This window comes from Hirsutella rhossiliensis (assembly GCF_020360975.1).
Source record: "Hirsutella rhossiliensis strain HR02 chromosome Unknown scaffold00003, whole genome shotgun sequence".
Classification (NCBI taxonomy): Eukaryota; Fungi; Ascomycota; class Sordariomycetes; order Hypocreales; family Ophiocordycipitaceae; genus Hirsutella; species Hirsutella rhossiliensis.
The window spans coordinates 6,568,450-6,584,663 of NW_025408669.1; the positions used below are offsets into that span (position 1 = coordinate 6,568,450).

The 16,214-nt window shown below is 57.9% G+C and overlaps 3 protein-coding genes across 3 annotated transcripts; 2 read left to right on the forward strand and 1 right to left on the reverse strand.

The window, feature by feature from the left end:
- Window positions 1-48: 48 nt before the first annotated feature.
- HRG_03947 (actin domain-containing protein) lies at window positions 49-2,407 on the reverse strand (the record flags this gene model as incomplete). Its single annotated transcript, XM_044862418.1, has 4 exons — window positions 49-1,771; window positions 1,814-2,179; window positions 2,235-2,313; window positions 2,368-2,407. The coding sequence occupies 4 exons, from the start codon at window positions 2,405-2,407 to the stop codon at window positions 49-51; spliced, it is 2,208 nt and encodes a 735-aa protein (XP_044723444.1).
- Window positions 2,408-3,445: 1,038 nt separating this feature from the next.
- HRG_03948 (C6 finger domain-containing protein) lies at window positions 3,446-4,774 on the forward strand (the record flags this gene model as incomplete). The annotated part of the gene is made up of 5 exons (XM_044862419.1): window positions 3,446-3,541; window positions 3,608-3,684; window positions 3,746-3,775; window positions 3,831-4,310; window positions 4,366-4,774. The coding sequence occupies 5 exons, from the start codon at window positions 3,446-3,448 to the stop codon at window positions 4,772-4,774; spliced, it is 1,092 nt and encodes a 363-aa protein (XP_044723445.1).
- Window positions 4,775-14,322: 9,548 nt separating this feature from the next.
- Window positions 14,323-16,184, forward strand: HRG_03949 (uncharacterized protein; the record flags this gene model as incomplete). The annotated part of the gene is made up of 5 exons (XM_044862420.1): window positions 14,323-14,521; window positions 14,571-14,874; window positions 14,953-15,547; window positions 15,596-15,820; window positions 15,879-16,184. 5 exons carry the CDS (start codon window positions 14,323-14,325, stop codon window positions 16,182-16,184), a joined length of 1,629 nt encoding a protein of 542 aa, XP_044723446.1.
- Window positions 16,185-16,214: the final 30 nt, after the last annotated feature.

A 16,214-nucleotide genomic window follows, 5' to 3' on the forward strand; every position in this document is an offset into this window, starting at 1 on the left:
TTCCCAAGGGTCATGATTCCAGCCACCCTGCTGCCAAATAACCGTCCCTCACCAAGCCCAAAGCACCTTGTGGTGGAGGGCTCTCGACCCTAATCTCTCAAACTCAAAGGGCGTGATCCACGAATCGTTGGTTGAGAGCTTCGCAAACACGCTCGCACCCTTCCAAGCCACCACCTGCTCGTCCATGTCCCTGGCGCTTCTGCTGACCAGGATCCTATCAACCAAGTCAGGTCGCCGCGCCTTTAGCTTCTCCTCCAGTACAACCGTAAACTGCGGGACCTTGGAGCCGCCGCCAATCACCATGATGCTTCCCAAAAGATCCCGCAGCTTCTTGTCGTCGTTCTTAGCGGCGTTCTGAATGCTCGTGAGGATAGCAATGTCCAAGGGCGCGATGGGGAGGACAGAGTCTCTCTCCGCCGCTACTTTCGCCGCACTTCGTTCCGGGCCGTCCACAAACACCCCCGGGGGAGGCTGGGAGACCTGAGAGAACTGTCCGGGGACCGGCGTGCCGGCGGCACGCGTGCCACTCGGCGCAGGGCTGTCGTAGCCGCCGCCGTCTTTACTGGATCCAAACAAAAACGGCGGGGGAATGGGCGTGCTGGTCCCTTCTGGCGCCGGGGATCCAGCGTGAGATGCTGCAGGTGTGCCGTTAATGGCGGCTTCACTCTTGCCCAGAAAATTGAATGGCTGCGATCTCTCCTTGCTCGGCGTTGACACTTCTGGCTGCGATAGTTGCAGTGCTCCGTTGGCGCTCGATGTTAGGGACGGCTTCACCAGGGCCAATATCGCCAGCTGCGCCGCGGACGACGGGTCGTCGGGAATGTAGACATCGTAGGCATTGTAGGAGCGCTCAACCAGCTTCCGTCGTCCCCTCAACTTGACGCTGTTGTCGAATATGGATGGCTCAAAGACTCCCATGGCTGCCAGGATGACTTCGTCGTACGTCTTGAACGTGTATTTCTTGGTAGGCTGGTTCGGCGCGCGGACGTGGAACTGGTAGAGCTGCACCGAGATGTCGGCCTGGGACATGGTGCAATGCTTCATCTTGAGCTCCTCAGCCAGCAGAAAGTCATACCGTCTCTGCAAGTTGATGTCTTGATACGGGAAGTTGTCGTATAGGATCATCTTGATGAACGTCTCGGTAATGTCGTACCCACCGTACTTGAGATTCACCCTCGAATCCTCAATGCAGAGGCCATCTTCCACGCACGTCACCGACGTCTTTTGGGCCCCAACGTCCACGACGCAGGCCTGCGTATAGCCGGCGCCGAAGGTTGCGGCCATGCTTTCCTGAACGAAGCATAATCTGCTGAATTCGAACCACGTCATGCACGAGCGCAGAATCTGCTCCACGTATCGCTTGTCGTACAGGTCCGGGATGACAAAGACGCAGCTGTACTGCTGCCATTCGCTATTCGTCTTGAGCCCGAGCTCTTGCCGAAGTGCCCTGTCCAAGAGCGTCTCGAAGTCGTCGTAGAGGTGTTCCTGACTTGTGTAGTCGTCCTCGTTCCACCATCCGTTGCGAATCGGCCACCATAGCTTGAATTTCGGGTCCGAGTCGTCGGGCACGCGCAAAGCATCGTTGCCGATAAAGCACGAGGCAGGAGATTCTGGGTCCTCGAGGGTCTTGATGTCCGTCCACTCGATTTCCAAGGGGTCGTTGTGCTTCTGGATGACTTCAGGCTCGGTCCGGCGATTGAATGTCTGGACGAGTTCTTTGGAGTTTGGTAGCACTTTGCGCTTGTTGGCGCGCATCTCCGTCTTGAGCTCGCTACACATCCTCTGGTATTTTCTTGACCATTCCTCACCGTACTGTTGATCTGTCGTCTTGGCCTCGAACTGCCGCCGAGGGAGGGCTTCGTACATGTCGGACTCTGTTTGTGGAAATCTCGTGCCGAGCGTCATGGGAATTGTCTTGGGAAGGGCGTCGCTGGCGAAGCCGATGCGGAGGTTCTGGCTGCCAGGGTGAATCACAATGATCCTAGAAGGGTCCACGGCTCCCGATGGCGTGGTGGCGCCGTCTTCTTCGGCGAGGTCCGGCACGGGGAGGGGAAGTTCGCCGTTGGCGGGCTTGGAGAGGAGCCGGTCGCGATCTCGGGCGGTCTGGACGAGACGGTCGCGCGTCGCATCGCTTTGAAGTCGAAGAGCGAGAACCTGGTCATCGCGCTTCATGTAGTCGCTGGCGAGCGCATTGGTTAGCCTCGGTCCTGCTGCCGCCGGCGCATTCCACTCACGTGTAGTAGTTTTTCTGGTTGATGGGCGTCACCTCGGGCCAGCTCGTCAGCTTCATGCCATTGTCGGTTCTCTCCAGCCCTGGCAGAGTGCATTGTCAGCGCTTGTGTCGGGACTTTGGCCATGACGACGTACCCTCTCGGAGGAGAACCCTCTCCGAAACCTTGCCGACCATTGTGAGTTGCTTGGCTCTGCTGCGCTAAGTGGCTTGATTGGCAGGGAGCCAGGCTGGCAGGCCCTTTGTCGAGTGAAGTATCGTCGAGTCTGCCAGCACTTCTCTTGATACGATGTCTCCCTGCGAATCAGAGCCGCCGTTACGGCTGAGACCCACCCCCGACAGCGGCGTCGCCTGCACTTTAATCCGCTCCGCTCGCACCGCGCCAACCAACGCAGTAATACTCGTTAGGTAGTAAATGTCGATTCTAACAAACGACTTTCTCAACCAGCGGCGCGTCAGTCGCGGCATCACCGTCGACAGCGGCCTGCTCGCCCGCGGCGGCTTGAGCCAGTCGTTTGGCTCTCTCAAGAAATACAAGCAGCGTGACATGGCGTATTTCCAGTTCCATGAACTTGCTGGGCGGCAGGCTTGGCTCGGGCATCTCGATTCGATGCTCTCAGTCGTCGCAATTTCAACCTGATAAGACACGCTATTCGGCACCGGGTTTACTCAGACTCTACAGCATCTTCGGACGATGCTGCTCCTCCCACACCGCAGACAGAATCATTGGAGCTCGGCCGGCGGGTACTTTGGCGAGGCATGGCCTATGGCGTACTGGGTATCCGGTCGTTGGCTGGCCGGCGGCAAATCCAACACGATAGGATTTTCGATATTATTAATCAGTGATCCCGTTTATGTTTTGGTACCTTTACGCTGCGAAAGGCCGTTACGCTGCAACGGGCCCTTCACCAATGCCTCTGCTCCTTCGCTTGAAGTGTTTGAAAAACGAACCGACTAGCAACACCATCGCGGTTCGTTCTCAGCCCCGAGTCCCCAAAGCGTTCCCACTAAGCCATTGCGGTGCTAAGAATCACTCGCCTGGCTTTGCCCCAGCGAGACGGCGGACCACTAATGCTGTCCGAATCCTTCCCTTGGGCATCTGCTCTGGTTGCTGCGTTGGCCTCGTATGCCGCCTTGTGTGCAGCGTTGCGCTTCCGACGACTCAGGCAGCTGCAATCACGTTTTTACTATCCAGATCGAGCTTCTTTGGCTTCCATGACGTCTGAAGATGCCCGAGCCATCGCCTGCACCTCCAGCGCTCTCGAGTTTCCCCTTTTCTGCGACTTGGGCCTCCGATACGCCCTGCTCAAGGTATCATGCAACGCTTCTCCCGCCTTCCCATCCGCCTTGATTATGTTCTGAATCAGGCGCCGCCAGTCATATACAATCGACAATGTGGGAAAGCTCTTGCATGCTGCTAGCGATCTGGTAGACCCTCAGCAGGCCGCGAAAAGGTATTTACCTGGCCGCACCCGCGCCCGCAATGTCCCTGGCCCTGACAAACGCGCAAACCAGATACGAGGACACTGAAGTCATCTATACCTTGTGAGTTTGACGGGCCTCTTTCTGCTCTGATCAGCGGCTTACAACGCTCGCCCAGCTTGGGAGGGCACTTCCCGCTGAGCTCTCCATCGCTTCACAAGGCCGTGGCTCGGATGAACTATCTGCATGCTCCGTATATCAAGAGCGGCAAAATCCTCAACGCGGACCTCTTATACGTTCTTTACCTCTCCATGGCTGAGCCCGTCCGATTCGTGAACCTGTACGAGTGGAGATGCCTCACGGATATGGAAGTTGCATCTCACGCAGCGCTCTGGAAAACCGTTGGCAGCATGATGGGGATTAATTTTTCAAAGGAACTCGGGAAGAGCGAGTGGAAAGATGGCTTGGAGTTCATGGACGACATGACACGATGGGGGGTTCGGTACGAGGACCTCCACATGCACCCACTGCCCGAGATTCAACGGCTCGGCGCGATCCTCGTCGACATGCTTCTGTCTGCGTACCCCGCAATGATGCGGCCGCTCGTATATCAAATGCTGCATGTCATTTTGGGGGATACGATGCGTCACGTTCTGGGGTACGTGTCTTATCGCCAGTCCCGTCTGCTGCCCTGGAAGCTGACCTCGCGATAGACTTCCGGAACCCGGGATAGCGGTCTCAGCCTTCACTTACACGCTCTTACTCTGCCGGAGGTTGTTCCTCCGGTATCTGACCCTGCCACGAATCTCCCCCGTATGGATCGTCAGCGGCCCTGATCCCACGACGGGAAAATTGCACCACAATCGCTATTTGAAGGAGCCATGGTATGTCCCCGCCACCGCGTGGACTCGCTGGGATCTCCAAGCGTGGATGACGAGGGCCTGTGGTGGGATGCTTCCCGGCGACGGCGGCCCAAGGATGAAGCCCGACGGCTTTCTCTTTGACGACATTGGGCCACTGAACAGGATAGGTAGGGGGGCCGCAGAGATGGCGCGCATAGAGGAAGTTGTGAGAGGCGAGGCAGCAAGGAAATACCCTTTTGCTGCCTGTAAGAAGCTCTGAGGACGATGGGTCGGGTAACCCGCTGGGGACTATTGAACTGCGCTCACCAGCCTTGCTGGAAAATCGTGAATTCTAGGGGCCATCGACATGTCACGCCAGATCTTTTCACCATTGTGAAGTCTATGCGACCGGTGCACACCCTCTGAAGCTGCCACCCATGCTCGTTCCAGTTGAGATCGGGGGTGGTTTCAACAACTTCCTGGGGCCTGCCTATACCAGCACCGCCTTGCCTATCCGGCTGGCTCTTGAATGGCAGGGTAATGTAACATCTTGGAAGGAGACCTGATGAGAACATTATTCTGAAAGATGAAGAAGGCAAGGTAAACAAACAAGAATCGTGAAGTTGTAGACGAGAGATTATCAGGATACAGGGTAGGCAGAATGCGCTGACTAACGCAGTCGAGCACGACGTCACTTCCCGCTCTACGGTGTACACGAACACGCTCTCCTCAACGACATTGATGCACGCTTCTCGCCTACATCGATACCACAACGGAAGACGCGGCCATACCACATCGCCTACGACTGTCGAAGAGGTCCTCGGCGCTGAACCTTGCGCGGGAAAGAATCTACATATCCTGAAGAGGCGTCGCGACGCATCGAGATCGTCAAGATGCCCCCCATACCAGTGTACAGCGCCAGTCCCATTAACGCCTCCAAGGCATCTGGCATAACTCCTCAGACGCAAGGACCAGAAGGATCGCACGGCAATCAGGAGTCATCGGAAGCCCTTCCGGGCGCTGCCGCAGCCGCAGCCACGTCGATACCAGACGGGCAGCAGTCTGCAGGGCTGGCGGCACGGCCGGGGGCCCAGCCATCATTGCCTGTTCAGACGGGGATGCCTCAGCCCAACACTTATCCCCAGGCATATCATACACCGACAGTACACGAAGGCCCCTCGCGAGTCGAACATGTCAGTCCACCAGCTCCACAGCCAGGTCCCGTGCCTGAACCCCCCGGCAGAGAGAGACAAGTTCCTCCACCGCCGAAAGCCGGGGAGTTGGCGGAGCACCACCGGCAAGCGCAGGCGGCGACAACGGCTCCTCCTCGCATGCCACATCAAATGGCATACCAGGCGCCCGCTGCATCCCAGCCAATACAGGGTCGCTCGTCAACCACGACGACAACGCCAGCCACGTACATAGGCGGCCCGTACTCGACATCACTGCAGGGGACGAACCCGAATGCCGGGTACGCGAACCACCCTGGGTACCAGCAAGGCGCCGGCGCGTCTGGATTCAACCGTTATCAGGGCCAAGGGCACGACTTTGGAGGCTCGCAAAACTCGAGTAACTGGTCATCGGTTGGAGGGGAAGATCAGCCGGGCGTGTGGGATACGGCAAGGAAATGGGCAACGGCAGCGGGCGAGAGCCTCGCCGCCGCCGAAAGCGAAGTTTGGAAGAAGATCAATAAAGGCTAAGCGACGACCGTCGTGTAGTGGAATCGGCAAATGGCCCCGTAGAAGAATTCCGATCGCCATGGGCTCGAAGGCATCGATATGACTTTTACCGCGCAGACAGATCCGAAAGTCGTGCCTCAACGCAACACGACGCTCGCTGACTGGCGAAAACATCACTGGTCGAGGGGCAAAGGGGGGGAGGGGGGTTGGAGGGCGTTATGATGGAGCCACTGACTCGCTCGATGGGGGTCCATCTGAGGAATCGGCAGGGAGATGCCCTGGAAAGCGTTCGGCGCTACACTAGGGGTGCTACAATCCATCTGGTGCTAATTCTGGTCGTCTCGTCCCCTAAAGGAGAGAGGATCCGTGGTCGCGGGACCGAACATCAGACGCCTCGATAGGTACGCAGCAAGAAAATACTCAATCACATGACATGCCCTACGGGACCCGAGGGTCGCTTGGGCAGTCTCGCCATTGCCATGGCCCGTTCTCGTGTTGGCAAGGTGACACGAGGGATATACCTTTTGGACTGCGTGTATGGCGACACGAGACCTGTCGCCTGCGCAGCAAGTGTCGACGACCTAGTGATGATTGATGATTCCACGACGCGCCGTGTGTACACACCTTTTAGCACCCTTCATCTGCTGATTAGAGAGAAAGAGACGCTGGCGATTAGTGCCGACTGTGGATTGCTGCTCGTCCTGATTGCCGTAAAAGGGGGCGCTGCCGTCATGCAGCGGCCCACATCGCAAGTCATGGAATCAAATCAACCCGCCGGTCGGGTATCCATGGCTGTCACGATGCATGAATCATCGACGGTTGACAAGACGGTGATCTGCCACCCTTTCCTCCGCGTTTGCCACCGGACACTTGACATTCGAGCTGGTCCTGCACAAGTGGTATCGGCACCGAGGATCCCCGTGGCAGCTGCGTTCAGACGGGGCATTCAGGGAGACCCCGGCAAGGCGGACGGACTTGTTTTTATCGAGGCCTCAAGGCGCGCAAAGCCACGCGTCCGCTCTAGCTCTCTTATGGATAGGTCGACGAGCCCAAGAAGAGGCGTTGGCAGCCTGAGAAAGCACGTGTATCATTTGGTCTTGCTCGTCTAGCTCAACAAGTGCCGCTTCGTCGTTTCTCGTCCAATATTCCTATCCTAGCCTTGGTGGAGCGAGAGGGGGTCATGGACTGATGAGGACCGTGGCGCCATTTTGCGCCCGCCGCGTCAGGGACTTGGCTGCGCTGTAAGATGCTTGTGCCGATAGAGCCGTCGGTTAGAGCCCAGCAGACAGCAGAAACCGGAAGCCCGTTGACTGGGTACGGTTTTGGCGGCGCACGACACAGCCAAGGATGGAGCCCCCCTTCCCACCCTCAAGACGCCGAACGTCGGCGAGGTCTGTATGTGTGCAAGTAAAGATTCTGGCGCAACGGGAAAGGAGGTGCAAAGGACTTGGAACCCTTTGCACGCCCGATCGCCTGCAGCTCCGCGCTCGTGACGCAAACGTGACTCGGGGAGCGGTTCTGGTGCGTGTTGAAAAGGCTGGAAATGAGCGTCGACGAGGATGAGGTGCGGCAGATCTGAGACACCGACAGCGCAGGTGCGCTGAAACGGCCCTGCGAGGCCGCTGTAGAATCGCTTGCCCGCCCAATGGGGGCGCTGCAAGTGCCGGGGGAGCTCCTTTCGGCACCTTCCCTTGCGTTTAGGTGCTGTCACAGCCTGTCAGCATAGGCCAATCATGCCTTAGCAAGCGGTGAGCGGCCTGTCCCCTTTTTTCCTCAACCTTGACGCTGCACATCGCAACCCAAGGCCTGTCGTGACGGCTGCCGCCAGCCAACCAAAGACGAGAGTCTCAAATTCACCGATCCCCCTTCTCCCCACTGACCTAGTGACGCCTCCGCAATTGCCCCAGCCAAGACAACGAACTTTGCTTCTCCTCGGCATGCTTGGCATTGCCCTGTCTCTACAGAGTTGCCGCGCGGCTCCGCCTTCTCTTTCCACAGTAGCACAGTGGACCGAGAGATGGAAGCCTAGCCTAGCAAAGGCCCTTTCTTGTCTTGGCCTCTGCTTTGTCAGCTTCAATCTCTACCTCTGGTGCTTCTCTTCATTCCTCCACTCCTTGCCAACATCCTCCTTCGATGGACACGCGTACAGACACGTGGAAATGCCCAACTAATCAGTCGATCCTTTTAATATACAGGGTCCCCCTCGCGGGTACCGACTTCTCTCCAAGTCTAAACCATCGTCCGCGCGGTCCTGGATGACAAATGCTCGCGGATCTCAAGGTTCAGAATCCATCGGGAGATGCTGCGGGAGGCATGCGTGAGGACGAACCACGGAGCGGGATCGATAGCCGCCTGCACCGGCTCGAGGCCCGCACTCTCGTGGCCCCTCCGTGGCCCTCTCCCTGCGAGGCCGACCGCCCGGCTCCTTGATACTTGATGACCTGTTTTGTCTAGGTGTTGCGGGCCACGTGCTCCGCGTCGCCCCTTTCTGTGCTGAACCGACAGGAATACTGATGGCCGGCTGCCCCCTGAAAACGGCAGACTTGATCTACATGGCTGTGGTTGCTGCGTTTCTGGCGTCTCCTGGAGCCTGCACCTAGCTGTCCCGCCTCCAGCTACCTCGGTATCCCATGCCTCATCTGGGTCGGTATCCCGATCAACACCGGGTCCCCCCAACCTTTCCGGGCGGCATTCGTCGCCGACAGCTTCAAAAGGCGTGGCCCGGTTTTCTTCCCTCTCCGCCCTCGCCAACCAATCCTGGATCCCGCATCCTTGCCCCCTGCTTCATCGGCATCTTGTCTTCGTCCCAGCCCATGAAAACTTACGTCGCCAGTGGGTGGTGTGGAAAGAGTAAGAGCGGAAGGAGAAAAAGGAGAGAGGAGGGAGGGGGGGACAAGGAGAAAGGGGGGTTTGACCGAGTCAAGTTTCCCCCCCCCCCTTCGTGGATAAGGCCGTCCTTGCGCCGAGGTTGGCTCCTTTGTCGCCCACCTTTCATCCGGTCGATGCGCCGAAGCAGCCCATCAACATCGCGTTTCCCCATGTACAGCCATGTTTTAGCCGTTTGGGAGGCTTCTGGCGTCGCTCATGGAAGGCATGACCATGAATGAACCCACGTGTACAGCCACGTTCTAGTTGCTGTGAAGGGTCTTTGGCATCATGATGGAAGGGACATGACGTTTAGCCGTGCACACAGCCCATTTCTTAAGTCGTCTCGTCTGAAAGGAGAAGGCCGGACTCGCGGTGGGGGGAGCGATGAACCCATCCGCGCACAGCCATGCTCTGGCCATCTGGAAGCATATGCGCGCGGCCGACCAGCATTGCGACCAGCCAATACAGGCCACAGCCCTGTTCCAGCCGTCTGGACAGCCAATCAAACTGTGTGCCCTGGTCGGTCGGGGTGGCCGATGAGGCCGACCAGCAGACAAGATGAAGTGGGTGTATGCTTTGCGCTACAAGCCCGGCAGATGCGCATCGGGAAGAGGCGAGCTTCATTGTTCTTCCGGAAGGAATTCTGAAGGAGCTTTCTTTGGTTTTCTCCCGCTCGTACTTGTGTCACGACCCTGTGTTTCTAGGCTCCATGACAGGCGCGGCTAATGGGCGAGGAATCAGGATGCCCGAGATGCCGATTCCGGAGACACCTGGATACAAATGTGCTCTGTTGATAGCCTCGCACGGACCACAACTGTTAATTCCGAAGCACTCCACCCACAGCGTCTCTACGACGATGCGCCCAAGAGAACAAAAACGTGGAGAATGGCGGACCTGGGGATTTTTAATGCGGTAACGCTGGTGGGTGCTCGGCAGCAGATCTCCCGGCTCCCGGACGATGGATAGATGGACAAAGGAGCTGCATGAGATATGCTCTGGTCGATGCGCTGAGATGCGTCATCGACCTGCTTTGCGAAGACTTTACCGCCTTTTGTCCTGATTCTTTTCATTCTCAGTTAACCTTTTTAGAGGCCTCGTGTTTCTTTATTGACTTTATGTCCATTTCTCCGTTAAATAAGGGGGTGGACGGAGAAACTGGCGCTTCGTTGAAGCTGGACGGTTGGTTTCACGTCCGCAGCTGAAGCCGGGATCTGCGCAGCCCTGCAGTCGGGGCTGTGGTACTTTCCCACTCAACTGGCGGAAAGGCATCCGTCCCATCTAGGCCATCTGCCCATTCTCGTTTCCGGGAGTTTCGACGGCCCGTGCGCGTGTGTATGTTCACACGTGCAGTGCAGACTTGCATGTACATGAGACCCATAGAACAGAACGGGCCGAGCTGCTTTAATTCACGACGGCCGTCGGAGAGCAATCGGATGCGTTTTCCCCTTCTTTCTCTCCTGTTATGCCGTTGACGTGCCGGGACGCCTTGTTGATATTAGAATCTTGGCAGTGAACACGGCCCTGGGTTCTTTTTGATGTGTTAATTCTTGCCCACAGACTGGGTCAAGGCTCGCTCGACGGGGTCACCCACGGATGGCGTCGGTGAAAGACGGAGGTGGCAGGCAGTGAGAAGGGGTCAGGCGACAGCGGAGCACCAACCAAAGGGGGAATGGCGAAGCAAGCTAGCAGTTGAAGACTAAATCTTGTTTCTTTCGCCTGGTTGTCAGTCAGCTCGGATGGTCACGCAGGGTTAAACGTATGCCTCTGCTCCGCTCTGAGGTCGGCCACGCGCTACAAGGGAGACTCGTCAGCTGCAACTTTACCTGGGCGAGCCCCCAATCCTGAACAATGATCAGACAGACACTAGGGTGCTGCTCCAAGTGGGTTCCCCCTCCCTTGGGCCTTGTTGCCTCGGTACAGGCACGGTGGAAGCAATCCAGGGGATAGATGTACCACGAGTATGTACACGCACGCATCTTATCGGCTTGCGCGTTCTTGTCTGAATTCTGGCCATCCGGGTATCTTGCTCGTCGCGTCAGCGGGTCCGTCGCCATTCTTGGACGGGGCGGGGCGAGCTGGGCGGGTTTCTGCTTCCTCGAGAAGCAGCGCAGAGAGGCACGTGTCGTGTCGTTGGACTCTGTACGGCACCTGAGTAATTCTTACTGAGCTTTGTAATTAACTGCTACTCCGTACAGGGATGGGCTCTCGCTTCTTAGCTCCGATGACCGATAGCCGGGTCGTTAAGCCACAAGTGCAAGCAAGGCACACGTGCAAATACCGTAGCTTGCCGCCCGCCATCTGCGCGCACGCGCCACCTTTGCATTCGGATACGGTACCGAGTGGACATGAATCCATGTACTCGGAACCATGGCCCGGAATTCGGAAATTGCGTGCGGAATGATTAGAATTACTGGGTAGAGAGAGTTCTTATCCTTGTCCTCCTCGTCCTTCCTTTACCAATCCGGCGTTCCTTCGCTCTGGATTCTCTGCTTTCCGCGTCGAGATGGAAGTCACCTCAGTAGAGAAGTTTTAGCATGTAGAATCTGTGAGGACGTATTTCTGACAGCCAGACGGGCAAACTGACAGACGTCACACGGACGCCGTCATGGAAAAAAGGGCTTGAGTCGTGGTGCCTGAAACGGCGGCGGCTCGGCGGCTCACGGCCCGAATGGAAAGTGACAGAAGAGCCGGTGGCGTGGTCTGGCGGCCCAAAGGAGTAGTTTTCGAGAGCCGTCGCGAGAATGTCTGGCTCGACTCCCGCCGGACCCTGGTGCCGGCTGTTGATTCTGGGGTTCCCCCCTTCCTTTTGGTGCGATTGCCTAATCGATTGGCGGCCGCTGAGGAGTCTGCAGTCCGTTTGGAGTTGACGGTGCCAAGGCCTTGGTAAAACGCCTCGGCGACCTGCAGCCGAGGCAAGCCGGGTAGGGTAGAGTTGTCGCTGGACCCGGGAAAAAAGCCGACGCATTGCCTTGCACCTTCATTACGTCAAACACCTTGTGGTGGTGCCTTTGTCGAGGGGCAGCTCCGCGTTTAGACAAAATTGAACAGGATAGACAAAAAAAAGAAAGGAAAAAAAGAGGAGAGCCAGGTGCCGTGTGCCCTGACGACGCCATATCGCGAAAATGGCCACACTCGTGCAGTCGTTCGTCAATAAGCCACTGAACGCTCCCCCGCGCACCTGCATCACAGAATGGGCCCATGGATCCTGGTTGCCTGGGCACTGACGCCTCGCTTATGGGTGGTGCCTGTACTGGAGACTGTACAAGAGACTTGACTGCCCGAGCCACAAGAGGGGCCAGGCAAAGCCACGATGGAGCGGTCGTCTGCCGACGGGCGGGTCTCGAGTCAACTGCCGTGCGTATCGTGCGCACGTCGCTAGCGTACCGAAGAAGACGAAAGTACCGTCCGGGTCCGCGTTGCCATACGCCGGATCGGGGTACCGTCTGCTGCCCGGCTACACAGCTCGGTACCGGCATGTCTTCGCCGGCTACGTGCCCCCACACAGCCTTATACAGAAATGCACGGAAGGAGTGAAGGCGAGCGTGACTGAGTACGTACCTCGGCTCCCTGTCCATACGAAGACGACAAGTCTGTTGCTTTTCCCCCTTTCCACTCTCTATACTTAGACTCTCGTCGACGCTTCTGTCTCGGCACCTTTTCTCATTGGAACTTCACGTCGTCTTCTTCTTCTTCTTCTTCTTCATCACCGCTTTCTCCTCGTCGACGCCGCCGGCCTTGGAGTCCTTGGAGTCTCTGCCCGACAACCATCCATCATTCATCCGGCCGGCCATGCGTGTCCACCCGTCCACCCATCCACCCACGAGCCAAATAAACCTCACACACCTCACAACTTGAAACCCGGAACCATGTCACGCCTTTCCTCCATCCCGGACATCCCTGCTTCCTCGGCGACCCCCAACAAGGCCGAGCCCCGCCAAGCCCAGCCCTTGCCTCTAGAGATAGGCCCCAAAAATGGCTGGATGGATCTCGAATCGCTTCCACAGCCATCCCGCCCCTCGCCGGTGGATAGCAACTGACAGACGGACATGCCAGCACACACCACACACTCGTCACTCGTATACGCAACTCAACCTTGAGCCCAAGGTAGCCTTTGGGTCGTCATCTGGGTCGACGCACCCCCCGCCTTCTCACACCCCTCTTGTTTACACGCCTCTCCCCAAGTTCGACCCTAAGACGCAATCGAGGCGACTGGTGAGGCCGGCTGAGCTGGTACCGGCGTTCCGAGCCTGACCTTGCTAGCCCGATGACGGGGCTGCCTGTTATCAATAACCATGACAGCCGCCAGGTACCATGCTCGTAAGAAGCGGGCATGGAAGGCGGCCTTTAGTCTCTTGTCTGCTCTCGTCCAGTCTGCCCTGCCGGCTGCCTGACTCTGCTGTACAATACATGACTGACTCCGCGCCCCATCGTCGTCGTTGTCATCGCCGCCTCTTATGAACACCATCTGCCCGTGGCCTTCTCCTTTTCTTGATAAGCTCGCCCAACATCTCTCGCGTGAATCCACCCCGGCCCTTTCGTCTTTTCCCAGCCCTTTGCTGGCCTAACGCTCATTTGTTCCTGCCTCGGACCGGACCCGTTGGATTCTGCCCTTGATCTATATTTCATTCGACAAGCTGGCTATCCTCTCTTTTCTTCCCCGAACGCTTACTTGGTCCACCGTCCTCGTCGCCGCACCGGTCGAGAAGAGATATCTGAATACTCTGTCACTCCCTTTGTCGATTCGCTCATTCACGCCTCACACTCGACAAGACTTGACACTCCTTCGCTCCCCGACCTCGATGTTCAGACAGAGCACGCCTTGCCAACTCATCCCACTATTAGCCAAAGACGAATCGCAATAACCCAACTACACGTCCTCGCGCGATTCTCTAATAAGTAGGTTCCACGAGCCGGCACGTATGCCTCGCACTCGCTCCTTTGCCGCCTGTGTGCTAACACGCCACGACAGACTTCAACAAGCCGGTGGACACTGGTTTTACTGTCCGATCTCGCCGCAACTACTTGGTCCCTCCCCCCCTTTGCGTCTCACTGCCTGAGTATGGACTCCAGCAAGTCCGAACTGTACGCCGCCTCGGATTTCGAGCCTGTCTCGCCCCATCGTGCCATGGCTCACGCAGCTCGCAGCAGACAATCTCAAATGCCACCGCACCTTCTCCCCTATCACAACACCGGTGATGGACTGCAGTCGGTGGCTCCGCCCCAGCCAAGTCCTATTGCAATGATGGGTGGCAGCCCGGTCACCTCTACTGCTGCTGAGAGAATGGTGTCTACGAACTCATGGCACATGACTCCGCCAACCTCGGAGCCACGCCGACGGCCGGCCGGCCTCTACCCGGAGGTGTCGTGCGTCAGCGATGAAAGTTGGGACTCGTTTCCTTTGCAGCACGAAACAACAAACCCGGCGTCCCGGCCCGTCTCCATGGGCCACGACCTTATGTCCTTGGACATGGTCAACAACAGTAAGAAATGTGAGCTTGGCCTCAGTTTGCAAACGCTAACCACGTACAGGTGACTGGCCACAAAAGTCTGTCGAGGAGAACCTCGACTTTCAAGCATTGGAGGCCGAAGGACCCATCGGCCAGGCTTACACTACTGACGATGCTGTCACCATTCTCGACTTGAGATATCCAGACTCGACCCAAGACGGACAGCCCTTGAACCTGGACGGCAGCTTGAATCGCCGCAAAATGTCTGGCTCCTCGCTGACCGCCATGTCCGATTTGCCGCCGTACGAAGACTTCTCGGCGGCCCTGTCTGAGGCCCCATCGTACGGCTCTGACTACCCCGCGACTTCGAATCGCAACTCAATGATGTCCTCCATCCACATGTCGCCCGTGGCGTCTCCGCGCATGACAAGCCATAACCGATCTGACCAGGTCCGAGCCCACAGCCGCGGCCGGGCAACACCCTCCCCTCGACCGAGCATGCGCTCTGTCCCGTACAGTATCGAAGGGTCCAAAAACCAACGGTGGTCGACGGGCTCGTATGCTCCGACCCAGGGCCGGCGACAGTCCCCCTTTGTGTACAACAACGGCTCTCCCGAGGTCTACGGTGTCCCCCAGCGAATGTCGTACCAAGGCCCCTCTCCCGCCAACTTTCCTGCTCAGCAGCAACCGATGGGCTTGGGCGCTTACCCTTCAGGTCCTCGGGCGCCGTTCATGATGGCCGGTCAGCCCGTATACCAGAGGAACAACATGCTCCTGCCCTCTCAGCTGCCGTCGCAGCCTTTTCATCATGACGCCGGCCACTTCGAGCAGCCGCCTCCGTTGCCGTCGCAGGGCCTGTTCAAGATGCTCCAGAGCAACGGGGATCCACACTCGCTGCACGGCCACTACACGGACTTGTCGGACCCGCCCGATCTGTTCGCTGCTCTCCACGAGGAGCAAATTCCGCCGCCAGAGGAGGACATGAATCCTTCTGACCCCGACTTGATCCCCTACGAGCAAGAGCTGAGGTTCGAAGGTGACTTGTACACGCCGCGGTGGGTTCGCGGCCACGGCAACAAGCGCGAGGGCTGGTGTGGAATCTGCAAGCCGGGGCGATGGCTCGTGCTCAAGAACTCGGCATTCTGGTACGACAAGTCTTTTACGCACGGCATCAGTGCAGCTACCGGCTCTCCCTTCCAAGAGCCCCTTGAAACGAGGCGGATGGACGGCAACCCGGACGTCTGGGAAGGCATGTGTGGAAGCTGCAACGACTGGGTCGCCTTGGTGAGCAGCAAGAAGAAGGGCACCACGTGGTTCAGACACGCATACAAGGTAAGCCAAAGCGCAATGACGGGGCCCATGACCAGATTGTACTGACATGCTGCAACAGTGCCACAGCCATACCAAGGTAAAGGATGGGCCCAAGCGTCGCCGCGAGGCCACAAATGGCCGCGCCGGAGGGGCGAGAAGCAAGCAGCGTTCCGAGACACCGGAAACGAGGAGCATGTCGGTCCCCGGGCTGGCTCCTGTGCTGGACGCGCCCACATCGGCACCGATGCCGCCCATGCACCCGCAGCTCCGGAACCTCAATCAAGTGACTCAAGTCTTCACGCCTCAGCCACTCCGCCTGCCAGGGTCCAGGCCGCCGCCGCCATCCCTCGCCGCCTCCGCCGGTGGTTTGGGAAACATGGTTTAACGAGATCGGTTTAGGCGCGACGGCGCTTCC